At 36.2% G+C, this 27,209-nt stretch overlaps 1 protein-coding gene across 1 annotated transcript in view; it reads left to right on the top strand.

Annotated features, from left to right (window-relative positions):
• LOC129232778 (trafficking protein particle complex subunit 10-like) overlaps positions 1 to 27,209 on the top strand; it is a 103,274-nt gene that overhangs the window by 57,845 nt on the left and 18,220 nt on the right. The window contains 7 exon segments of the mRNA XM_054866880.1: positions 31 to 278; positions 3,012 to 3,412; positions 7,059 to 7,187; positions 12,785 to 12,926; positions 13,987 to 14,102; positions 19,342 to 19,577; positions 23,450 to 23,573. Of these exon segments, the coding sequence (XP_054722855.1) occupies positions 31 to 278; positions 3,012 to 3,412; positions 7,059 to 7,187; positions 12,785 to 12,926; positions 13,987 to 14,102; positions 19,342 to 19,577; positions 23,450 to 23,573 (1,396 nt within the window).

Genomic DNA, 27,209 nt, shown 5'->3' with positions numbered 1-27,209 from the left:
ATTTGTAATCAAAACAGAAACCTGTTGCAGGAAGATGAAACAGCCCCAGAAGGCAGTGTCCTTCCTGTCTGACCTCCTGAAGACTTATCGCGAAGAGAACTGGGAGGTGCTTACAGCTGATATCCAGCAGGACCTCCTAGCCTGCTACACAGCCATGGAAGACACTCCCCGCCTCCTGAAGACTCTGGTGAGACTCTCGGCCACCCTCCACACTCCCCTCGATAGGAGGAAAGACTACTTCCAGGAGATCACAACCCACAGCGAGAAGCTCGGAACTGGTAAGTCTCAGTTAGTCTCATAGTCAAAGTCTCAGTTCTAATAAGTGAAAAAAAAAAAAAAATCCTCATGATAAAAGATTTTTAAAACTATTGTGCACTTTTCCTATAACGAATTGCCTATAACAATCAGAATGGTGATTATAAGTTGAATACGCCAAAAATAACATGTTTTTAGTTTTGTAATTACCGATTACATCAAATGAGATTCTATGAACTTCTATAATTCATATGGTGCTTCGGCAAAGATGAATTAGATTTCTTGAATCCATTTTTCAATTATCAGAAAAGTTAATGCGTATATTAGTTTGCCTTCTGGTAATTTATTTAAGTATATTTCATTCAATGATGCTAATTATTTGTTCAAAAGTTTATTTTTTACTGTACTTCGTTCTCGAGAGTAAAAATAATCGAGACAATATGTTTGACGGCGTGTTGGGGCTATGATATGAGAATGAGGCTTTCGATCTTGGACCCTCCCCTTGCAAAATTCCTGTGTGCGCCACTGCTGGTAAGTATTGTGCGATGAGGTTTTATCAATGAAGTTATCGCACCAAGAACCTTGATATCATTCCTGCACCAGTTCCTGAATTAGGAGAATCTGGTTCTGCAAGTTCGAGCCAGATTCTGCATCCCCCGAAAATTGTCTGGGTCACAAATGCCATCCCTGGTCCAGATAAATCCCGCACGGACATTTATTGTTCTATCGAGGGTTCAAATGCTAGGTTGCGCTCACACAATCATGTGGAAAAATTCTGCATTTCACATAATATTCTTTACTAATAATAAAGCTGAAAGTCTCTCTGTCCGGAGGATGTCTGGATGTCTGTAGGATGTCTGTGACACGCATAGCGCCTAAATCGTTCGGCCGATTTTCATGAAATTTGGCACAAAGTTAGTATGTAGCATGGGGGTGTGCACCTCGAAGCATGTTTTGAAAATTCGATGCGGTTCTTTTTCTATTCCAATTTTAAGAAAAAAAATATCATAAGATGGACGAGTAAATTACGAAATTATCATAACGTGGAACCGTAGCATGGGCACGAGCCAAGTGGCGAGATACGAAATTATCATAACGTGGAACCGTAAGATGGGTACAAGTCAACTGGCGAGAAGATTCACCATACATTATTTGTAAATATACAGGCGAACCAAAAGACCTTTTGATTGTTCTATTACGGGCAAAGCCGTGCGGGTATCACTAGTGAGTATATAAAAGAAAATTTTAGTTTTTGCGGTAAAAATGACTTTTCTGGAATTGTTGATCCGATTGAGGCAGAATCTTCTCGATTATGACTACAACCTCAGATTCCTAAGAACTTTAATGAAGCACTAAAGACTCCAGAAGCTAATAAATGGCTTGAGTCTATGTCTCAAGAGATGGAAATTATTAAGAAAAGAGATGTTTGGAAGTTAGTGCCGAAACCGGTCAATTCAAAAATAATTGGATGTTGTTGGGTTTTCACTGTAAAACAGAATGATAAAGGGGAGGCAGTTAGATATAAAAGTCGCCTCTGTGCCCAGGGAAATCGGCAAACCAGAGGGGTTGAATTTGACAAGGTTTTTAATCCAGTAATTAGTTTCTCATTAATCTGAATGTTCTTTTCAATTTTTGTGTGTAAAATGAAATGGTTGCATAATCAGTTTGACGTAAAATGCGCATATTTATACGCTCCTTTAAAAGAAACCATTTATATGTCGCAACCACAAGGGTTTAAGGATCCTCAAAAACCTGAATATGTTTGTAAATTAAATAGTAAGAACCGCCATTGGATTGTTCTCCAGTAGCTGCTGTACAGTGTGTCCGGTTATAGTGTTTCGGCATTTCTAGAAGAGCGCTGCATCCTGCCCTCTTTTTTTGCGTCTTTCAATGGATCCTCCTTGCCCATTTGGATTTCAGTAACACTTGATCACAAAAGGAAATCTTCTCTCTTGAAAAGTAAAAAATCAAATGAGCCTGGCCCTTGAAACTCAGCTCCCTCGTTTCTCTTGCCCCTTTTTTCCAAGTTGGACGCCGTTGAAACATTTGCCCAAATCTTGAAGAAATGGAGCATTTGATATTTTCTTGAGTTCCTTCGCCATCTATAAAATTATCAAGGTGATACGCCAAACGTTTTATATGATTTTTCGTTTTGAATTGATATAGTTTTTTTTTTGGAAAACGCCTTGGTAATGTTTGCCTGCTTTTCCAAAAACTTTTAAGTAGTCATGTCAATTATAGTTTCGTTGTTTCAATTTTATCATTAAAGCGTGTCCCAAATAATAGCAATTTTAACCAGAAGAATGCAGTTTTGAATGAGATGAACCAATAAAGATGAATAAATGAAAAATTATCATATAAGCTTTGTGCTACAATATGATTAAGGTGAAAAAACAACGTAAATAAAGCACAAATATTCGAGAAAATGCAGCATATAGCTATTTCAAGGCTACAATGGAGCCTCTTCATCAGTGCAAAAAGGTCACCAACACAACCAGAAGTTGCGAGAGAACATTTTCATCAGTTCTCTCGCAACTTCTGGTTGTGTTGGTGAGCTTTTTGCACTGATGAAGAGGCTCCATTGTAGCCTTGAAATAGCTATATGCTGCATTTTCTCGAATATTTGTGCTTTATTTACGTTGTTTTTTCACCTTAATCAATAAAGATGAACTTGACAGTTTTCAACTGGTACTGTAATTTCAATCCAAAGTCCTTTCTACCTCCAAAAATTAATTTTGAATCTCTTCCTTCTACAGAGCCCCTCCTCCTCCGAACGGAGAAGACATTCCTACTGGGCGGAGCTACCATCGATTCACCGGTCACGCCCATCATCCGGAACTCGGAGATCCGAGTCACCTTCACCATCCAGAGCAACCTCCCCAGCGAGATCATCTGCAGGAACGTGAGGCTGGTCCTCAAGAGAGTCTCCTCCAGTGGGGAGGGGCCGAAGAAGAGCGAAGGGCGGCGCCTTTCACCGAGGTCCCACCCCTCCGGTCCCGCCCACAGCCCCATGTCGCCAATGCTGTCTGGAGAGCTAGGCATACCTTGCCGGGATGATATGCCGCCCAGGATCCTAGTCCAGCCGCAGGTGGTTCTTACCTCCTACCGACAGGATGGTCAGCCTATCTTTTCCGTGGTGTGCAAGAACACTCATCAGGTATGGTGCGATTTTTCTTCTTGAAAAACAAAATTTATATTTGTTAAAATCAGTTGGCGTAAAGAGAAACAGAACTTCAATGTTTCAACTATAAATCCTTCCCTTTCTGTTGGATGACTTGAGGTGTAAAATTTTGTCCTACACTCTCTGGGAGGTACATAAAATACACCGCCAGCTCAATCATTTCCAGCCGAGGACTGCAGTTTCGTGCTTATTAGCACTCATCAGCCCGGCATAGGAAAGTGACCGAGCTGGAGATGGAAAACCTCTTCAGGAAGCCAAGAGTGCCAAACAAACTGGTAGCTAATATAGAATTAGCACAGACCAGACGAGTGACCGAAGCAATGGTTCGGTTCAACTCGAAGATTGAAGGCAAGGCATGGTATATTCAGTAAATTACCGCCCATTAGCCAGCCCTGGCTAATGGGCGGTAATTTGCTGAATATACTCTCTGGGAGGGTATGAAGAATTTGACTCCATGACTGTCTGTTGGAGAATTAAATCATGTTTCTTTCACTCTATGAGGAAATGGAAAACCCTATTTATTTCCCCTTAAGGTTGATGTAGGTAGATTACTTTCAATATAAGCAATCAGTTCAGAATCTTGATAAGTTCTGCATCGCAAGTACTCAGAATGCTGCCAGTAGGTCGCAAACGAGCCGCCGAAACCTCCCGATGTAATCTAAAATCATTTTAAATGAAATATCGCACAAAAAATCAAATTACTGAATTTCATTTATGTAAAATACGCTCCAAACTTTAATCATCTAAAAAAATGGCAAGAAAGACCAACTTTTTTTGTTTCAATTTATCGCGAAGGAGACTATTTTTGTAAATAGAAACATCTAAATGCCGCATCAACAATAACTGAAAAAGGGAAAATCGTGAAAATCAATTCATGTGTCCAGTAACCTTCCAAATGACAAGTAAAGCCAGTTACTCGTCATTCGTAGACCTGCTGGAGAGGAAAATTTAAAATCATTAAACTGTAACAGGTAACTTTTCCACAGTGTCATCTTCAAACAACGATGATGCCACACAATGGTTTGGAAATTTGCGGACCACCCAGAACCCCTTCTACACTCACTGGCCAATGAATTAGAAATCCAAGATCAATATTTCATTGGACCACTTTTTGCATGGATAACTGCTCTGATTCGTTTGGGCATCGAGTCTACAAGCTCCTGGAATGCTTTTATGTCCGAGAATACCGTGCATCGGCTATGCAGCTTTTTAGGTTCTTGGAAATTAAATAGAAGAAGAGAGTGCTGTAGGATGCATTTTTCTACCCTATCCCACACATGGGGTTAAGATCCAGGCTATGCGGTGGCCAGAGAAGGTGTTGAATGTCAGACTGATGCTCAGCGAACAAATTTTCAACACTTCTGGTATGATGTATAGTTGCATTATCGTCCATGAAGTATCCAGCGCTATCAGGATAAAAGTGCAACATTGCAGGGTGCACTTAATGTGCCAGTATAACTAGGTATCGTAAGGCTGCTTGTTTACCCTTGAGGAACACTGGGGAACCACTTCTATGCCAGCAGAACATGCTCCATATCGTGATACTCCCACCAGACCCAATCTGAAATCTCAAAGGTTTTCAATTCATTGACCAGAGAGTGTACAAGTTACCTAGTCTTCACTCACCAACAGTTTATACAAATACAAATGTGACGACCAGCAACAGGCTCTGGGCCCAGCTAGACTGGTCCTAGTCCATTTACAATCCCCAGTGAAGATCAATGGCCCTCTTAAAACTATCTACTTACTCCCTTGCTCATGACCACCTCTTCCGGTAAGCTATTCCAAAGTTCCACTACCGTGCTAAAATAATAATTTTCCCTAATATCCATGTTAGCCCGAGATTTAAAATGCTAAACACAATGACCCCTCGTCCTGCTTTCCGTGCAAAAATTTACCCCGTTGACATCTTTCATTTTGATAAATTTAAACAATTGAATCGTGTTCCCTCTGACCCTCCTTTGCTCCAGGCTATACATATTAAGCCTATTAAGTCTGGTATCTTAGTCTAAATTTGAAAGTCCGCTTACAAGTCTAATACAGTAGGTGCCGCTTCATGTGATCACTTGGGGACAAATACAATTTGATAACAATAACGGGCTGATAACAATAACCGAAAAGAATCCAGGGGACACAAAATAATGATTTTTTTTTTCCAATTAAGGTGCATTTAGTTTGTCAACCTCAAATTAAAGTCACAATGACTCAACTGAACACAGTTTAAAATTATAAATTAATTAAATTAACAGAATAGAAATATCTGAATCATAAAAAGTTAAAGCTAAATCATGCAATTTTTGATCACATAGTAATAGGTGAAGTAAAATATGACCGTTTTCCCTGACATTCGTAAACCAGTTTCAGAGCACATTCAGCATTTCTATCTTTTCCAGCATGGTTTTGATTGTTGTTTAAATTTTAATTTAACTTCGCTTTGTTTTCAATCTCGACACAATTCTTTAATAGTTTACAAAGTAATGGCAACAATGGAGGTCCTACATCAATGCCTGCAACATGTCCAACGACAAAATGTTTTTAGGTGCAAAAGAAAGTTTTTGTTAGGGGGAGTCTGTGGTCACTGGGGGCGAACTTTCTGTAGCTTCATTCGTAGAAAAATTTTGAAGTGCTATTGAAAACCACGAAATGCTACACAGAAAGTTAGTCTCGTCAGGGTTTGCCCATGTATTTCTGTTAATTGAGGAACAAAAACGGGGAAAAAATTGAAAGTTTATGAAAAAGTGCTAACAATAAACGAAGATGATGATTACAATATCAGACTTTTTTAACATGTGTTAACAAACAAGTGTTCCGGGACTTCGTGCTTCTGATAACATTAAGCAAATGATAACATTAACCGTGATCACATTAAGCGGTGTCTACTGTATGCCTTCTTTGAACCCTTTCCAATACAGAAATATCTTTCCTGAGATAAGGACCAAATATAGAGACCAAAACTGAAAAGCATACTCCAAATGGGGTCTTACCAAACTTCTATATAAGGGCAGAAGAACTTCTTTAGATTTGTTTGAAATAGATCGATTGATGAACCCAAGCATCTTATTGGCCTTGTTACTAGCAATGCTGCACTGTTGGCTAAACTTTAAATCCTGACTTATTAAGACCCCCGATCAGTAACTTTGTCTGCCTGACTAATGACTGAACCTTGCAAATAATAGCTTGTACACTTATTTCCATGCCCTAAATGCAGCACTTGACATTTCCCAACATTAACAGCCATACCCCATTTATCAGCCCACTCCGTAATATGATCTAGATCCTCTTGCAGCTGTTTTGCCTGTTCTTCATTTTCTACAGTCCCCATAACTTTGACATCATCAGCAAAACAATTCATGTTCCCAGAAGTATTTTGGGAACATGAATTGTGAAACATGATTTGGGAACATGAAATGCGTCAAAGAGACTGAAGCACTGAAACTAAGGTCACACTGAAGCAACTGAAAAGCATACTCCAAAATCTCCTATGTAAGCTATATAATATCAAATTAACCTATATAGTTTAGTTTGTAAAATAACCACAAGTGCGGTAAGAGAATTTTTTTTTCAATGTACCCAATGTTTTCTTGTACCCAGTGTGACCTTAATCTCGCTGTACCTCCTTCAGGTGCTTCGTCGGCGTGACAGCCTGGGGTTCCACAAGGAAGACATCACGGAAGAAGAGGTGGGACCCACTTTCAAGAGCAGCATGGTGAAGCTCACACCCGGTCACAACGTAGTCACCATCACCGTTCAGGTATGCTCCGTTTCCATCATAGACTAATAATAAGAGTAGACCGAGCTATGGCAACCCTTTTGCTGCTCATGAACCAAACCATGTGACTGGTGGATATCCTAGCAACAGCGGGCGTTGATCGTAGCAGACGATCAACGCGAGCCAGAAATAAAATAGAATTGATGGAATACAGAAGGATGATCTTTTATGGAGTCTGATTTGTAAATTTGTTATTCTAAGTTGTAAATATTTTGTTAATATAGTGAGTTTTTCGTTTAGATCGTATTGTGCATTTTCTTTTGTCAATTTCAATAACTCTATAAGCTAACTAATATGCAGCAATACTTTAAACTTAGTCTTAAAAATTGTACAGATTAATTATGTTCAAAAATTTATTTTTTTAACCCATTTAAATTGTTAACTCATTATTATTCATGAGCACAGCATCATTCACAACTTATTATTATGAAGAGAATTACAGAGAAAGAATTAAATTATGCATTTCATGTGAAAGAAAAACAACAGTAAGAGTTTAATAAACTCCCTAAAACAAATGACTTCATCTTCAGAATAAATTTCCGAATTTAAAAAACTATATGCCCTGCAAAATCGTACCAAATATTAAAAGAATGTAACTTAACATTTTTGTTATTGAAGTTTTTTTTTGAGTACCAAAGCCTAAGTTTTAATTTCTGCTAATATTTGGCAGCATTCAGATTTCAGACAAGAACTGACAAAAAGATGTGTTGGTTCTTACCATAGACTAATAATAAGAATAGACCGAGCTATGGCAACCCTTTTGCTGCTCATAAACCAAACCATGTGACTGGTGGATATCCTAGCGACAGCGGGCGTCGATCGTAGCAGACGATCAACGCCCAAGAGAAATAAAATAAATACAATTGATGAAACACGGAAGAATGATCTTTAATGGAGTCCGATTTGTAAATTTGTTATTCTAAGTTGTACATATTTTGTTAATATAGTGAGTTTTTCGTTTAGATCGTATTGTGCATTTTCTTTAGTCAATTTCAATAACTCTCTAAGCAATTAAAGATGCAAGCGCCCAAAAAAAATCAAAAAACGGTAAGATTTGTACCTAAAATTTCAATTTAAGATACCGATTAATACATTTTTGCGTTAACGCAAAACGTTTACGCCATGACGTTCACTTCAACGCTGACGTAGCAGTTCCGAATGAAATAAAAGTGACTGAAAACTGTGATCAAAAATTAATGCCAAAATAATGCATAGCTAAAAGAACAACAGTTCAATCTCTGCACCTGGAAAAAAATTATAGTAAAAATACATTACGTATTAAAATACATGTCGAGTGCCAAACTGTAGATAATGTTGCCATCTAGCAACCATGCCGCCAAAGTTTTTGCCAAGCCTTCCTCCAGTCACATGATGTATCCATGAACCAATTTTTTTCATCAGCAAGTCTGGGAAAGCTCGGTCTACTCTTATTATTAGTTTATGGTTTCCATTCACCCTTCTCGCGTAGGAATTTATTTAACTAAACAGTCGTGTTGTTTCACAGCTGCTGTGACTTCAACCAAATCTTTATCATGGACTTTTCGTCATTTAGTCAACTTTTCTTGTGTTGCTAATTTCCGTTCTTTCATTTATTCAATCGTTTTTAAATGACATAATTGTAAAGGACTGATTCAGCTAACCTCACAGTGTTGGTAAAGCTCTAAACTAGTTTTTCAGAGTAGCAGCCGTTAGCTACCAGAGTCACAAAAATGGTAGCCACTTTGACTTTTGGTAGCCCTTTTTTTTTTTGGAGTATTATGTAGTGCAAAAACTTAATAACCGTAAGGGAGTTTGTTCCAAATTACGTTGCCAAGGTAAAGTCTACTGATGCGCTCTAAAAGTCTCTGAATTGGAAGGTGTTGTTGTAGCATGATAGATGATATGTTTTTTAGCAAACAAAGAAACACATGGTTGCCACTACCTTAGCCCTTAGTTAGCGACTAAAACTTTTTTGGCAGCCACTTTTTATGAAATAGACGCCCGTCGGCGACTGGCGATCGCTAATCTAGACCTTTAAGTGTTTGGGCATAGACTAATAATAAGAGTAGACCGAGCTATGGCAACCCTTTTGCTGCTCATAAACCAAACCATGTGACTGGTGGATATCCTAGCGACAGCGGGCAAGAAATAAAATAAATAGAATTGATGAAACACGGAAGAATGATCTTTTATGGAGTCTGGTTTGTAAATTTGTTATTCTAAGTTGTAAATATTTTGTTAATATAGTGAGTTTTTCGTTTAGATAGTATTGTGCATTTTCTTTATTCAATTTCAATAACTCTCTAAGCAATTAAAGATGCAAGCGCCCGAAAGGAATCGGCAAACGATAAGAAATTTACCTACAATTTCAATTTAAGCTACCGATTAGTACATTTTTGCGTTAACGCAAAACGTGTACGCCATTACGTTTACGCCAACGCTGATGTAGTAGTTCCGAATGAAATTAAAGTTACTGAAAACTGCGATCAAAAACTAATTACTAATGTCAAAATAATGCATAACTAAAAGAAAAACAGTTCAATCTCTGCACCTGGGGGAAAAAAATTATAATCAAAGCACATTACATCTTAAAATACGTGCCGAGTGCCAAACTAGAGATAATCCTGCCAGCTGGCAACCCTGCCGCCAAAGTTTTCGCCGAGCCTTCCACCAGTCACATGATGTATCCATGAACCAATTTTTTCAATCAGCAAGTCTGGGAAAGCTCGGTCTACTCTTATTATTAGTCTATGTGTTGGGGTTAAGCTGTGGAAAAAAAGGGACAATGACGATGGTATGTCGTCACTGTCATAGCTGGTTTGAAACTGGTGCGAGGCAACTATTTGGTGCTCCCTTGTGATGTGCAATCGTCATTGTTTTGGGATGACGACTTGTGTCGTGGTTCATCCTCCTCCAGGGTTCGTACACTCCTTAAAAACTCCTCCAATACTCCTTCATTTAGGAAATTTTTTTGAAGGGCCCTTCAAACTCCTTCATTTTGGTTTGATCTCCTTCAAAACTCCTTCTTTCTTAGTTCAAGACTACATGATCTTCCCTATGACAGTAACTTAAATACTTCGATCAACAACTTAAATTCATCACAAAGGCGAAGGTATAAGGGCAATTTTAATGTAGTAATTTCGTATATTTTTTTTTTTCATAAAAATGTGGATTTACAAATTGATAATCTTATACATATAAAATCTGAGTATCTATCTATCTATGTCCAAGCTTCTTCTCCCGAACAACAGTAAACTGACCATCGAACCAGGTATCGATGGATTCGTCATCTTCCCGTCTTCATGTTTGGCTATTCAACATAATCCTCCGATAATAATGAGCGGAGATATCAACTAAAAACTATTAATTATGAAGCTTGGATTTCGACATAAAATCCCCATTTTTCGAAGGCTTTCCTCCATTCAAATGATTATTCAGTGCTTCATCTCAACTTTCCGCAACAACGCTTTAATTAAAATGTAAGACGTGAAGGAAATCATTGAGATGAAAGATCTGTTGCCATTTTTTTCTCGAATACGAACAGGTAAAATTCTTGTTTTTGTTTTGAGGCTTTTCCTGTAATCAGGGGATTTAAAATGTTTACCTTTTGGGGGGTTTTCCGCAATCTGCCGCAAAACTACACTGACTTTTTTTTTTTTTTGGTTCAAGCCTGAGTGTTGAACTCGCGTCACTTGACATAACTTTTATTTTTGAGGTGGACCGTGCAAAGCCGGGCGACGCAGCTAGTAGAAGTTATAAAAGTTGAAGGTAAAACTATTATTAGATGACTAAGACATTTCATAAATGAAGTAAACCATGTTTAAATGGTGCTTGGCCGTTTTTTCAAGTTTTATGATCATTGCTTTTCCCTCCCACTCTCAGCTGAAAAAATCAGTTTGTCTAAGTATTATTTAAATATTTAAAAATACATAAGCAGCTGTACAATATTAAGTGATTGTGTAAAAAACAATTGTTTAGCAAATCGCAGTTATGATATTGTAAAATGAGTCATCCACAAGTGATGTCATGCCTTGGGGAGACTGGTTCATGAAATTGTGACAAGGGGAAGAGAGAGGGCGACAAAAAGTGACATCAAGCAGTTATTATAATAATATGTTTATAAAAAATATGACATGTGACAAGAGGAGGAATAAGATAAAGTGTGACACTTTTTGACAAAGGGGAAGTGTGAAATTGGTTATAAAAATGATCATAGTAGATTGGATATAAAGGATCATTTTTTTTTATATTAATGAAGAAACTAATAATTTAAAGCGTTGTGTAAGAACAAATGCAAAAATCCCATATATTCACGTATAGTGGAAAATTATAAATCAACAATAAATTCATTAAAAAAACAACAATTCAATTTTTGTGAAAACTTACCATCATTCTTTTTATTTCATTTTGATATCATGTTTTTATCAAAAATATTAAACCAAATCACCAACAATAAAAAAACCATATCAATCAATATTATATGTATATATATATTCAATTTGATCTATGCTTAAACAATACTTGAAATTGGATAATTCACTATGTACTTAGTTGATATTTTGGATAGCATCGAAATGCGACGATTTCTCTGCTCATTTGAATGCATTCAAAATTTTAACGGCTATTTCCTTTGTTTTTTTTATCGAATGAATTGGCTATGTACAGCTTTATCACTATTGAGACTTTTGAAGATCACATGCTTGGAGAAACTATTGTTGGTCCACTGAAGATGATGACAGGATTAAGTAGAATAATTCCTAGGCTATATAGTTGAGTGTTCGATAAATTTCTTGGAATGTTGATGAATCGGCAAATTCATGTTTTCTGGAGCAACATCAAGTGATTAATGAACTTGTTAATTTTTGCGACTATAAGTAGAAATTGGCGTCTTGAAAAAAAACTTGAAGATGTTTTGCAATTAATAAATTCCTTGGAATATTAAAGAATTGGCAATTTCCATGATTTCTGCAGCAACATCAAGTGGGTATTGACTTGTTGATTTTGCGACGAAGACCAAAAATTTTAATTCTAAATAAACATTTTCTAGGTTATCATAATTGAACATTCATTAAAATACATACAGTCCATATCTTACTCAGGATGTTTTCAGATGTGGCAGAAACTTGTATTTTTTCCTTTTTAGCGGCTGGAACAACACACACAGATTTACACCCACATGATGCTGCTTCACCAGGAGTACTGCACTGGATTTTTTTTGTAGATAAATCAGAATCACAAAAACGAAATGGCACAAGGACGCTGTGTCTCAATATCCAATCACATTGTTGCATTTAAAAAATGACAGCATAAGACTCCACCCTTATTTTTTCAAATTTAGGTGAACAATTTTGGCTCGTGTTGGTGCTGCCCTCTATCAGTACAAAATAACAATATTGTAAAAATCCCAAAAAATAAAAATGTTAAAGTCTGATTCTTTAACAGGAATTGAGTCAAACATGTTGAAAAAAAAGTGCGACATAAGACAACCCGTTAGTACTCCTTCAAAATCTCATTTTACTCCTTCAAAACTCCTCCAAAACTCCTTCATTTTAATTTTGAAATTGAGTACGAACCCTGGTGTATACTTTTATTCTTTGCAGACTAGTGAGGCCGGCCTGTTTTCCTTCCATCGTCTGTGGCTCGAGTGGGGCAACATCCACTTTGCCGTGTGCAACTTCTCGCCAGTCTTCTCTTTCGTCGTCGTGGAAGAGGCACCCACCCTGCACATAGAGCCCCGAGAAGGTAAGTTCATTCCCGCTTTTTGGTAAGAGTGTAGTTTTGGTAGGGTTACCCCCCACCCCCATTTTGGGGACTTGTCCCAATTTTTGATTTGAAAAAACTGGTCAAATTAGTTACCATATAGTCGTAGAATGTCTCTCTGTGTGTGTGTCCTTTGATTCCAATAGCAATAAATCTGTCAGATATCCAATTTATTCTTATTCTGAGCGCTAGCCCCCTTTTCTTTTGCCGCGTTTCAAACTCGAACTTTTGTTAAGACTTGAGAAGTTTTTGAACAAATACCAAACCTTGGTATAAGAGTTGCCCAAATTAAAAGTGGACTCGTGCAATAACATCAGAACGAATGAATCAATTAGAGCGCTACTGCACAAGTATATAAAGGGTGATATGAGGTATGCTTCTCAAATGCTGTTCAGGGATTAAACCTGTTTGCAGTAGAGGAAATAGTACAAAAGGAAAGCCATGCTAGCCATGGATCCAGATAGGATCCCTAGTCCAGATCAGAAAGCACAGTAGTACGGTTAAGGGTGGCAAACGACATCAGATCTGCCGAGACCGGTTCAAGCAGACATCGTGATCACCAATGATTCCATTGCCTTCGTTAATGAGATGATCCGAGCTAATCGAAAGATTAAGAGACCTGTGAAATCAGTGACGAACTCAACCTCAGTAAAGGAATGGCTAACACTATCCTCCACAAAGATCATCCCAGATAAACTCAGACGACCCTAAGCAAATTTTCCGTTGGGAAGTTTTGGAGCACTCCCGTATAGCCCGGACTTGTCACCAAGTGACTTCCACATCTTTGGGCCGCTTAAGAGAGCATTGCAGGGGAAACGTTTCCATTTGGACGATGAAGTGATGGAAGCCGTGCAGGACTTCCTCAGGAATCAACCCCGATCTTTCTGCAGCAAAGGAATCGACCTGCTGCTGCAATGCAGGGACCTGTGCTTCGACGCCCATGGCGATTTCTTTTGAATTACATTAAAAGTTATATTTTTATTCAACCTGTCCACTTTTCATTTGGGCAACCCTTATACATTATAGAAATTTTTTCTTGTAGGTGACCTGTTAGCTGGCATCGAGCGGACCCTTCTCCTTAACATCTCCAGTGGCAGCTCCTGCTTTTCCACAGAGACCAGCATTCAGGTTAAGGCTTCCAGGGGGCTAAGGCTCAAGGTATGTTGAGCCCGCTTACATATCTATTACTTGAACGATAAAAACACAGCGAGTTTATTTTCAAATATGTGTTGCCATATCGTAACTCAGCAATTAGGAAAGAGCCCTTCATTCAGGGCCGTAGACAGGGTGGGGACCATCGGGACAAATCCTCCCCCGAAATTGTAACCTTTCTCCAAAAAATAAAGAAACGAAGACTATCTAATTAAAACTCTTCCCATTATTACTGCTTCACTTGACCTTGTTATACAAATCTTCCTTCAGACAGACTCAGACTCCTTCTCCTCCTCACCCCTCCACACCCACATACATATTTAAAAAAAAAAAAATAAAAAAGTCGTAATTTTTTTACACCTTGGTCCATCACGGAATGTTAATGACTTATTACGAATAATATTTTAAAAACATTTTTTTGATATACACTTCAACAAGAGACTGTATGAGATTCACGTGTTCAAAACTACCATTTTCAATCCAATCATACTTTTGATTAAATGCTTATTTTGGTAGATTTTAACAAATTAATGCAGATTAATGCACTTGTAGACTTTAAGAATATTAATTTATTTTTTGCAGTGAGCATTTAGTTTAGATTATTTTTCAATTGTAACTATTTTTACTTATTTGCCCGAAAATTAAGCTCACGTCGCATGCATTTGTAGTTGTAAACATGTAATAAACACTATATGATGTATTATAGACCGTATAAGTGTACGCAGTCCTCTTATTTTGTTGAGTCGGATAGTCATCAGATAGTGATGTAGATCGTATAAAAAGTATCATTACTCCCTAATGAATAATTCTGGTGTAATATAAACTAAGTTCTCAAATATTAAAGAACTAATTAATTAGTTGAAACAATTATTTGATGCTGTTTTTTTAATTACAATTTTATTAGATTTTTGCAAACAACATAATAAACATAATTTTTAAACGCTATTTCCTCCCTTGATTACAAGTCTGGAACCACTTTTGCCTCCCACCATGTCCCTCTCCAAAAATAGATCCTGGCTACGGCCTTGCCTTCATTCATCAACGAACAGGTCTAAAAGACAGCCTCTTTAAAATGGACGGTGCAATTATGATCTTCTAAAAAGTGAACAGCCCTTCTTTTGAATGATGATCGGTTTAGAATATGAAGCATTGTACTGATGCACTAATAATGCTCTAACCCACCTCACTAACTCATCTCAAGTGGACTGTCACCTAGTTTATTCAGATATATGGGCGTCTGTCTGTCTGAAGGCTCAACTCCTCAACCACTTGAGGGGCTGAGAGTCAAACGAGAGGTACTGAAATTTTCGAAATTTTACGAGGAACCTATTTTGTCTGGTCTCATCTTTCAGCGACATTAATTGAGAGTGATATAATATATATTCAGTAGATTATCGCCCAATAGCCAGCGCTAAAGCAGAGAAACATGAAATACACCTCCAGCTCAGTCATTTCCAGCCGGGGACTGCAGTTTCGTGCTTATTAGCACTCTTCAGCCCGGCATAGGAATTTGACTGAGCTGGAGATGGAAAACCTCTTAAGGAAGCCAAGAGTGCCAAACAAACTGGTAGCTAACATAGAATTAGTGCAGACCAGACGAGTGACCGAAGCAATGGTTCGGTTCAACTCGAGGATTGAAGGCAAGGCAAGGTATATTCAGTAAGTTACCGCCCAATAGCCAGGACTAAAGCAGAAAAGCTGTTTTCCATCTCCAGCTCAGTCACTTTCCTATGCCTTGTACCTTTCCTCTTGTACTTTGTTTCTTAATCGCGCAAACGTGATTGTGTAAGATAAAAATGTTATATTATGTTTCTCACTTCTTACTGTTCAATCTGCATTGTACCAATCTAGTATCAGTACTTTCCTGCATCATATTTTTCACCGATTCAGGGGTAGAAGTAGTCCTATATATCCTATATTTCCTATATTTTCAAAAAAAGCATCAAAAGTGTCCTGTATTTCCTATATTTTTTCAATTGTCCTATCTGTCCTATGTTCCCATAGTTTGTTATAATGATTTATAGAAAATGACTATTGAAAAGCCTTTAGGTTACTTGATTTGCACTTTATCTCACAAGTTGGCAAAAGATAATTCAAGACTGCTTAAAAACGAGATACATAAGTATATATATATATTTTTGAAATATCTGCCGGCACCCGCCTGTTTAAATTTTGTTGTAAGTGTCGAGTATTTTTGACAAAATTTAAAAATTGTTTTAAGATCCATATTTGATGACAAGCTCTCCAAACTTTTGATAAAGCACTTTGTTAATGAACCTTCACTAACAACAAAATGTGGTGAAGATTCAGCCATTATTGATTAAAAAATAAATAAAAAAAAGATCTATTTAAAATATTTAAATGTGGGTAATTATGAAAAAAAAAGAGAGAGAGATTAATATAAAAATGTTTGAGGAATGGGGATTTGATGTATTTGGCAAAAGATGAAATGCAGAAAAATGTTAGGCAAGAGCTTTTCCAAATTATAAATAATCGATGATTGTAAATAGTTGTATTAAATGTAAATAGATTTCAGATTGTTAAAATTTGTTTTAAAATATTTTTGTATATAAGTAAACTTATTTTCTTATTACATTATTCTTTCAGGAACAAGAAACTCATTCTAAGTATCATTTTTATTTGAGTTTTTAAACTATATGCAGTATGATTCATTGAAATCATTGATAATAATTGATGCAAAAATAATTATAAAAAATAAACTATGTATTGTTTATTTTTTCACATCAAAATCATTCATAAAACATGTCCTATATTTGTCCTATAATTTTTCGTGAAAAATGTCCTATATATTGCAAGTCGACCACTTCTACCCCTGCCGATTCCTAATTGGAAATTTATCAGATGTTATCTTGCTCTCTTTTCACCGGCAGGCGTGAAGGTCAATGAAGGGGAGTGGCATGAGTGTGACGCTGTAGAAGGTGTGGCTTATCTCGTCATTGCTGACTCGAGCCAATCGCATTAGACACGTGTAGTGGGCGTTGGCATTTGGTCTTACGTGACTTTAATGAGTGATATGGTAATTAGGTGGAAGATAAAAGAACTTTCTCTTAGGATTTTGGCCACTTGCGCTCTGCGATCTGATACCCGATGTTTGTGTAGTCAGCTCTTTTTCCCTCACAATGGGATTGTGTCGGAAGTTAGTTTTATAGAGCTAGTCTATTAAATAATAGGAAATGATTCTTACGGGTGATATTCATTTTATCCCGGCAACTCGTATAATAGTGCAATGTTTTTATAAAGCTTTTTACTTCAGATTAAATTGGTCATCGTAGAAATATTTTATTTAAAATGATTATGTGTTTTTTAAGTGTTGATAGCAAATAAAGCTACAGTAAAACCTCGTTAAGTCGTCACTCAAGGAACCAAAAATTTTTGACCACTTATGCGGAGTGACTACTTATGTGGAGTGGGAAATAAAGGAAGAAAAAAAAAGCCTTACAAATATTTATGATTAGCAGTAGAATTCTATGAGAAAAACAATAGCTTATGTAATCAATGTCTATAAATTAGTGGAAATATTAAAAAGGGGGAGGGAAATACTAATGATAGTTACTTTGTTTTATTTTCTCTTACTTATACATTACTAAAGAACAACTTATTTTAATGTAGCTACGGTACATTAATACAATCTTTCAATGTTGACGCTTGAAGTTGTTGCTTACGGAAATGAACTCTTCTAACATACGTCAAGCTTTAAATTCTGTTTGTAATTCCTTGAACGGATGTTAAATACTGACTAACTTCCTCTGGGTATTAGATTTTGTATGTCTTGCTGGAAGGAGTTTGATTCATACTCTTGGCACTCGGCAGAGTCACGGCAAGAAGTATGCTTTGAACGATCAGAACGGAGGATCGAGATTTCAAGGAAAAATTAATATCAAACAGCCTTTCAACCAAGTCCGACACTATTTTCTAAGATCCAATAAGAAAAAGGAATTTTAGAAAACCACTTTTTGAGTGACTTGTTAGCCAGGTAAAATTAAATTTGGTGACCAGTAAAGGAGGATCATTTTACATTACTCTGAATGAGACCTTTTCGGAACCAAAGAAAAACGACCACTTAAACGGAGTGACTACTTAACCGGTCGACTACTTATTGAGGTTTCACTGCATTTCTTCGTTTAAAAAGTTTAAAGTCATTTATTATACACGGCTAATTTACGAAATTATTAGAAATGGGTTTCAACCCATCATCAGATTGCCATAATACGTTACTTGGATGCATGGTTGTGGTAAAATGCAGGTAGGTACAAAGCGTGCATATTAAATGCACAGAAAAAACCAGCTGATGTGTGCATCACATGACTTCCTTTTACTCCAATTTAATGTCATTTCCCCATTATTGGCAATTTTTAAGTAATTCAATTGATTAGTCTCTAAATATTACCAACAGTGGCCAAATTGAAACCAAATTTAGAATTTTAAAAAAAATTTAAAAAAACATCGCCAAATTGGCGACAAAACTTGGCGACCAAACGACTGGAGATATATCGCCAAATGTCCGACAAATTGTAACACCACTTGAGTTTAAATCGAAATTAACAATGATTTCCCCCCAAAAAGGGGCAAAAGACCCCCTCAGGAACATCCGAATGCAACCAAAACGAAAGGTGCACAACTAGGTAGGTCTCTCTAGGAGTCTTCGTACCAAATTTCAACTTTCTAGGACATACCATTTTTGAACTATGCGAGATACATACACACATACATACAGACGTCACGAGAAAATGCGTTGTAATTAACTCGAGGGTCATCAAAATGGATATTTCGGGTGTCTGTAGGTTCCTAAGCATATATCCACGTGTGGTCGGGTTGAAAAAAAAATTCAACATTCATTCGGGGGCGAGCAAAATGGAAATTAAGGCCGATTTTTGAGTGAAAATTTTTTCGCGAATAACAATATTTCCTTTTTTGTAAAAGGAAGTAAAAATCGTAGCGCACGCAGCATACTATAGTCCATTTAGCGAGAGCTGATAGTGGACGTAAACAAAGTAACGTGACAATTGGCGTTACCGCTGTCTGCTTGGCGGTGGGATGATTGAAAACAGCGCCAATCAGATAAGCGAAATGTCCGCGCTTTCAATGCGAACAGCATTGCCGATCCGGCGAGTAAGTCATGAAAGTAGTAACCCTCTTTGTTTACGTCCTCTATCAGCTCTCGCTGAATTGAGTATAGTTGATGCTGTCATCTGCGATTTTATCTCATTCCCAGAATCCTTTGCAGGTCGGTTCGGATGACTGGTCGGAGGAAGTGACGGTGTGGGCCCCGCCCTTGAAGCCCTTCGAACGGGCCCAGGTGGAGTTGGGGGCCCTCGCGTCTTTGGGGCCCCAGAGGAATGCCAACACCATCGAGCACACGCTGGCCCTTCAGTGCCCCTGGGCACAGAACGCTCAGCGAATACAGCTCCACTTCCAGGCGCCATTTCTGGTCACGCAGAAGCTGCACACCAGCGGCATCAGGTGGGTAGAATGGGATTTTATCCCACAATCGGCGGAATTCCAAGGATTTAAATCTGCTGTTTCGCGAAATTTCGTTTTTTAACAACGTTTAAAAGGTGGAAGAAAAAAATGTACAGAAATTTAAGAAAAAACTTTCGACTGTAAAAAAAATTTAATAACTTTTTTTGCCCAGCAAGCTTTATAGTGTCTACTGTTTAACAGATACGGTAGAAGACCGTTATAATGCCGACTTATATAACGCAATTCTCTATAAACCGCACTACTTTTCAGAAGTAAACAATAGGTTTTGAAGTTCAAAAAATCCCTCTGTTTTGCTTTGCAAAAATAAAAATTGTTAGGCAAATTAAATTTTGAGACAGTTTTTCCTCTTTCCATCTTAATACAAAGCTTTCAAATTGAAAATGAGTACTCATAGCAAACAGAAAATACCAGATGGCTCTTGAAAATGCAGCTGTTATGCAAACCATGAAGCTAGCAGAAGTGCAGGATTTTGATTGTGAAACATATTTATTTGTGAATAACTCATTGTAATATTGGTGCTTTAATACTCATTACAGATAAAACTCATTCTGAAGTGCTAATATATAGATGTATTCTGAATATTAGTTTCAAAATTTGTGAAATGATCTATATAATGCAAAAACCTGTATAATGCAAAAGCTCTGGTCCCAAGGTGTGCGTTATAACGGTCTTCTACTGTATAGAAAATCTTGAGCAGAGGTTTAGAGGTTACTACTCGGTTTCAGAAGTGCTATAAAATAATGTTAGCCTATTTTCCATGTGCAAGCGAACGAACTCATATGTCGTGTTTAGTGCACAATCTTTCTGCATCCTTCACCATAAACGGATTTTTTTGGTTTCAACGATTTTTTAAAAGCTTTATGAAGTAAAAAAAGCAACTTCATTTTTACATTCAATAACAATTTTTGTCGAAAATATAGATGCATTATCTGTCCCAACAAAAGCTAATACCTCATTTAAACAACCAGTATAAAAGTGTTCTAAGGATAGAAAACTGACTTTCTTTTAACCCATGTTTGCTTACCTAGAGTCAGGGTTGGTTTAAAAAAAAAAAACGTTTTTTTTTTTCAAAAAAACCAAAAAAAAAAACGGTTTAAACCAGGTTTTTTTGGTTTAAACCGGGTTTTTTTTGGTTTAAATACTATTTGCGAGAAAAACAATTAATTTTCGGAAGGTAATTAAGGTTCCATGCAATTAACAGTTATTCAATAGTCACATTATACCTAATTCCTTGATTAATTAAAGAGATAAGAACAAAATCTTGTAACTAAATTAAATAATTAAAATAGCTTTCTGCTTCCAATGAACAAAAGGGGGGGAAAAACTAAGAATTATCTGCACCCAATAGTCATAAAGCAGCATAGGTGTATAGCCAATCAAAATCTTTTGAGCACACAGAATCCAAAAAAAAAAAAAACACCAATAGAGAGTGTAGTTTATATGTGAAGATTTATATATTTCTCAGTCAATTTTTACACATACATTTGCATTTTGTTCTGGGAATTTAAAAATTTGTCTTTTAATCTTCCTACATTATAATATAAGAAACTATTATGTATCATAATATGAAGTATAAACTTTTTTTTAAAATTTGATTCAAAAAATATTATTTGTGTTCACCTGCAGAACAAATCTTAATTTTTAGGTGCAAACAATTAAGTCAGACTGTTGATTACCTTACAAGTCAAAGTTAAAATTCCAGGAAAGTGCAAATAAATGGGCAAAAATGTCACACCCCTGCAACAGGAGTGAGCAGTATAATGTGGATTGCATCTACAATAAAAGATTCAATCCTTAGTAAATCTTAACTAATCATGCAAATTAAGCATAATGATGGAAGTTGACTGAAATCTGCTTTATGGCACATATATGAAATAAAAAATATATTAATATATTTTTTTTTTTTCAATTAAAGCTTGTAATACATTTTGAAGAAGCAACTTTGCAATTTTAGTATTTATCTCTGCAACTTAGCTAGGAACTTAGCATAAATGGAATTTTACATTTTTCAATATGTGTGGGGAAATCAATGTAAACCTGTTAAATGGATTTTTTTTTTTTTTGGCTTTTAAAAAAAAAAAACATTTTTTAAAAAACCGCATGGTTTTTTTTTAAAAAACCAATTGGTTTAAACCATGGTTTAAACCAACATGGTTTAACCCTGCCTAGAGTTTAAAAAGAAATTATAAAACAATAGCATTTTTCGCCAATTAGGGTCGAACTCGCTTATAACGAGTGCAAAGGGACCGCGATATTTACTCATTATAAACGAGTACTCATAAAAAACGAGTTCGTGAAAAAATCATAAAAATTAATTATCGTAGCCTTTTCTCTTCTTTTTAATCACTGTGTTTCAAAAAGTTTGGTTACTTAGCTTCGAACTGTCTGAAGCTCTCTTTCTTATGTCATTGTTTTTGAGGAATGTAATGTAATTTTTTAAAATTTCTTTATTCCAAAAACTAAAAAAAAGTGCTGTCATCGCTTGTTCTCAGGATTTGTAACTTATCACCAACTTTGGTTGACTTAGGAATGTTTAAAAAAAAAGTTTTGAAAAAAGGATAAGCTGAGTTGTAAATCAATAGAAATTTTATGAATCACGAGGTAATGCTCGCTTTCAGCGGGGTTTGCTCATTAAAAGCGAGCTATGCTACCATAGACTTAACATTGTTCTAACCAAGTATTTCTGATTTCCTCTCTAAATCAGTGTTGCCAGATGGTCAAATCCAGATTTCCCCAATTCCCTTCCAACTTTTCCCCAAAAAGCAATGTTTTCTATCAAAATTCCCCAAATTCAAAAATTATTTTTCCACATTTTCATAAAATGAGTCGATTTCCTCTGATATTTTGTCTCTTGAAAAATTTTTTTTCCCCCAAATAGCCAAATTTTCTTATAAAATTCCCCAACTTTTTTTTTCTTCCCATTTTCACATTTTTTTTTTTTTTGTCTTCGTTATCTTTTTTTATTTTTACTAATAATAAAGCTGAAAGTCTCTCTGTCAGGATCTCTGTGACATGCATAGCACCTAGACCGTTCGACCGATTTTCATGAAATTTGACAAAGAATTAGTTTGTATCACGGGGGTGTGCACCTTTAAGCGATTTTTCGATTCCAATTTTACGAACATTTTTCTGAGCAAAATTTTCATAAGATGGACGACTAAATTACCAAGTTATCATAATGCGGGCAAACCAATTGCGCAGAAATTCATCATGCATTATTTGTAAATATACAGGGGAAACTAAAATACCTTTTAATTTTCTACTACGGGCAAAGCCGTAGCCACTAGTCATAAATACAAGCGCCTGACCGACAGATAAGAAATAACCAAATATTTTCTTTCTACTCGCATTTACTTACTCTGCTTCTGTATGTACATTTAAACTATGATTTTTGTATATATTTATCTAAGAAAATTCTTCATCACACTTATATTTGCCTGTTTCTTACTCACGCAGAACTATTAATGCGAATTTCGTAGCATAATATTCCACATAATGCGAAATCCATAAAGTTGAGCAAGGCTAAACCAACGCTGTTCGATACTGTGTAACTACCAGATGTCAAAACGCGAATTTAAATACGAAAAAAATATTTTTTCCCCAGGTTTTCCCCTCAAAAACCATTTCCCCAAAATTTCCCCAGAGAGCACCAGATTTCCCCAAAATGGGGAAATTTCCCCTAATCTATCAACACTGCTCTAAATCTGGGTTGTTGTTAAAGCAGGGCTCGTCACAAGAACGTTCGGCTGTAGTAGAATTCCATCATTCTCAGTTCGAGGAATATCGTTAAATAGTTTCAGCTTTTTTTTTTTGCTTTTGAGAAATAACATACAGGGATGTTCTCTCCCCAGGAAATACATCCAGGTGACAATTAACGGAATGTCTCGGAAACGCTTCCTCTTCCGTGATGTCCAGCTGACCCCCATGGACAAGCCCAATGTCCCCCTCAAGGAGCTCTGTGCCTTCAAAGAACTGGTGAGCGAACCCTTCCGAATTTTTCCTTCCTTGGGTACACTGTTAAAAATTCAGGAAGATTTTCTGGTAATTGTTACTGTAAAATTGCATCGCCGATTTTTACGGTAATTTATACCGGAGAAATAAGCGATCCCAGCGCCAACTGGTTGCTGTGGCCTACCGAGGAAACCGTAAAATTTTACAGTAACATTTGATTTTTACGGTAATAGTTACTGGCAACATGGATGCCGGTAACAATTACCGTAAATTTTCCGGAAAATTTTTTAACAGTGTACTGTCTGATTTGAACAGTCTTACAGTTGAATCCTTTCGCTTCTGAGAGTTCTTCCTGAAAGGAAAAGATCCAAGGGGTGGGGATGGAATCGGTGGGTTTTGTGCTGTTACGAGTCTATTTTTTCTTCAGGTATTGCAGCAAATATAAAATACCTGATATATATATATATATATATATATATATATATTAAAAATAATATATATATTTTTTTTTTAAATTTTAAAAAGTAACTGTAAAACAGGGGAACATTGCTCCTCTGGGGATAACGTTGCTTGAAAAAGTGTAAAAGTTTTTTACTGATTTTTGGGGACTTTAGTGATGAAGTGGCAGGGGTGCCCATCCCCCCCCCCAAGTTCAATGGCGCAAATTCCCCCCCCCCCCCCCAAATTTTCTCAATCCTCTTTCTCTTTTTTATTTTTTATTTTTAGCTTTCTTTTTTTATTAGATCTAGTTTTAATTTTTTTAATTAATTTATTTTTAAATTTTATTTATTTATTTATTTATTTTTAATTATTATTTTATTTGAAAGTTCTGTACTACACCAACAACATACACACTCACACACAGCAACTAATAAATAAATGAAATAAAATATGAACAGAATAAAGTAAAATAAATAATCCGATTTAAAAATTAACCAATAAATAAATTTAAAAAAATTTAAAATCCCCCCAAAAACTTCGATGGCGCAACTTGCCCCATAATCTCCCCCCCCCCCCCACCCCTTTGAAGTGGTTGACAATGCAGAATAAAAATTCAAATAGTTAGAAAAAGACAGTAAACAGGTGGGAAATTTGCCAATTATCAGTAGTAGGTTAAACAATGTTATTTTGGAGCAATGTTATCCCTAGAGGAGCAATGTTCCCCTGTTTTACAGTGCAACAACATTTCTTCTTGCTATTTATTTCACTGAGTTGATATTTTGAATGCTGATATACATTTTCTTAAAAATGCTAAAAACTTTTTTGTAGGCTGTTAAGATGATTCGAGCTACAAAGTCTACGAAAAACTTTCTAAGAGGGTTTTTTTTAACAGGATAATAAGGACATCGAGTGCAAAAAGATTGGATAATTTATTTTGCGTAGAAATAGTCAATTAGGATGCGTAAAATGACACAACATGAATGAAGTACAAATAAAGTATTAAAATAGAGTTTAAAACATTGTAATGTTATTACATCTGGAAAATTTTTGCTTCAGTAGTTAATTATTTATCGAGTTCCCTGGTGTTTGGAAATCTCATCTTTAAATTAAACTTTTTTCTGTTTTGACGTTTTTCCACACTGTAGGTGTCGTTGCTGTTCTGTGACGAAACGTTTCCGGGTTCTATGTCCATTTTCTTTGCTTCCTTCCATTTTTCTTTTATTTGTGGTTTGGTCTACATTGTGTGGACTTTTTGTTCTTCTTTTATGACTGATGAAGGACAGGGTGGCGACAAATCAGGGAGATCAGGGAAAAGTCAGGGAACTTTATTACTCAGGGAAAAGTCAGGGAAATATCAAGGAATTTCGAAAAAATAACAAAAAATCAGGGAAAATTGATTTTATGAAGAAAAAAAATTTTTTCTTTTGCTTTACAAAATTAAGTACTCTAATTCCCTACGCATTTTCCGCCAATTATCTGTTCAAAAAAAAAGAAAAGAAATTAATGAGGTGCGATTATACACCGCCGCATATTTGTGCATCTTTTTTCCTCAACGTCAAAGTATTGAATCTTACTTATTAACCACAGAATGAACTTTCTAAGAAAAAAGTTGTTGAACTAAAAATATACTTTTAAAAAATAACATTTTTTAAAAGTATATTTTTAGTTCAACTTTACACAACTTAAAACATTTAAAATACTGCATTTTATACAAACATACAATGGATTTCAAGTATAGCAAAGAAAGAAAGCCATTATCGTTGGTAACGTAAATCAGGGAAATTTGGTGAACTTAATCAGGGAAATTTGGTGAACTTAATCAGGGAAAAGTCAGGGAACTTTTTTTCACAGTTCCTGTCGCCACCCTGAAGGAGCTTGCATTTGACAGCCCCGAAACAGCTGCTTGCTGAGTTTTTAACTCTATTTTAATACTTTGTTTGTACTTTATACACGTTGCGTCATTTTACGCATTCAATCGTACTAAGTTTTTTTACTGCTTTTTTACAATTCAGCCAATTAGGACTTAGCTATGCGTTTTTACTTTATACTGCTCAGGAACAGTACTTTTTCTCTGGATGAAAGGTAACTTAAGGGCTTTTCTGTAAAACCCCCGTCAACCTATATGCAAAATTTCATGATGATTAATCGAGTAGTCAAAGCGTAAGAGAGTAACTAAGTTTTTTACTGCTTTTTTACAATTCAGCCAATTAGGACTTAGCTGTGGGTTTTTACTTTATACTGCTCAGGAACAGTACTTTTTCTCTGGATGAAAGGCACCTTAAGGGCTTTTCTGTAAAACCCCGTCAACCTATATGCAAAATTTCATGATGATTAATTGAGTAGTCAAAGCGTAAGAGCGTAACGAGCTAACTAATACTGTAAACTCTTCTGATTGTTCACCAGCCAAACGATAGCCATTTTACTTCAAAAGAGAAATTAACTCCACACTTTGTGTTGAGGTAGAGATAACATCACTGAACAGTATCATGCTCTCAGTTCGTCTTTTGTCGAAAGAAAAGAGGCATCGTGCATATGGATCCACTCAGGAAGAAATGTCAAAAAAAAAAAAAAATCGGAAGGGGCCACACTGGCTCTTTTCTGGGTCTTTATAAGCATATGGCAATTGGAAGTCTTTCTAGTATTAATGTGTTCGTATGAAGAGTGTTACATGCAAAATGCCAACAGCCCGCTAATGACATCCAGAGATTCTAGTTTCAGGGGTCGAAGTGGTCCTATATATCCTATATTTCCTATATTTTCAAAAAAAGTATGAAAATCGTCCTATATTTTTGGAAAATGTCCTATATTTCCTATATTCCTGCTTTTTTATCCAATTTATTTCTTTAAAACAACAGTAAATAAACTATCCGACTTCGGATTTTTCGTCGAAAGCACGTGTGCAAACGAATTTCAAATTAAGAAACGCAACTCACTAAATCCTGCAACAGGCATCTTCTCTCATTGGCCACAGCAATAAGACGTCACTGTAGTGGGTGGAGTTTCGAGAACGAATTCTGAAGTTGGTTTTAGAATTTTGCGTTTGGCAACAGCAGTTTGTTTTGTTTTCCAGCGTGGTTTTTTTTGGTTTTTGTTTTCGCCGGTATATTTTTGTGTTCAATGCATTTTCTGATCGGAATGTTCTAATAGTCTTTTGCAATCTTTTTTTTTTTGTGGAATTTTATAGAACAAAATATCTGTATATTTGTGCTACAAAGCATT

The sequence above is a fragment of the Uloborus diversus genome, unplaced genomic scaffold (assembly GCF_026930045.1).
Source record: "Uloborus diversus isolate 005 unplaced genomic scaffold, Udiv.v.3.1 scaffold_14, whole genome shotgun sequence".
NCBI classification, from domain to species: Eukaryota; Metazoa; Arthropoda; class Arachnida; order Araneae; family Uloboridae; genus Uloborus; species Uloborus diversus.
This window is presented reverse-complemented; position numbering and strand designations above follow the sequence as displayed.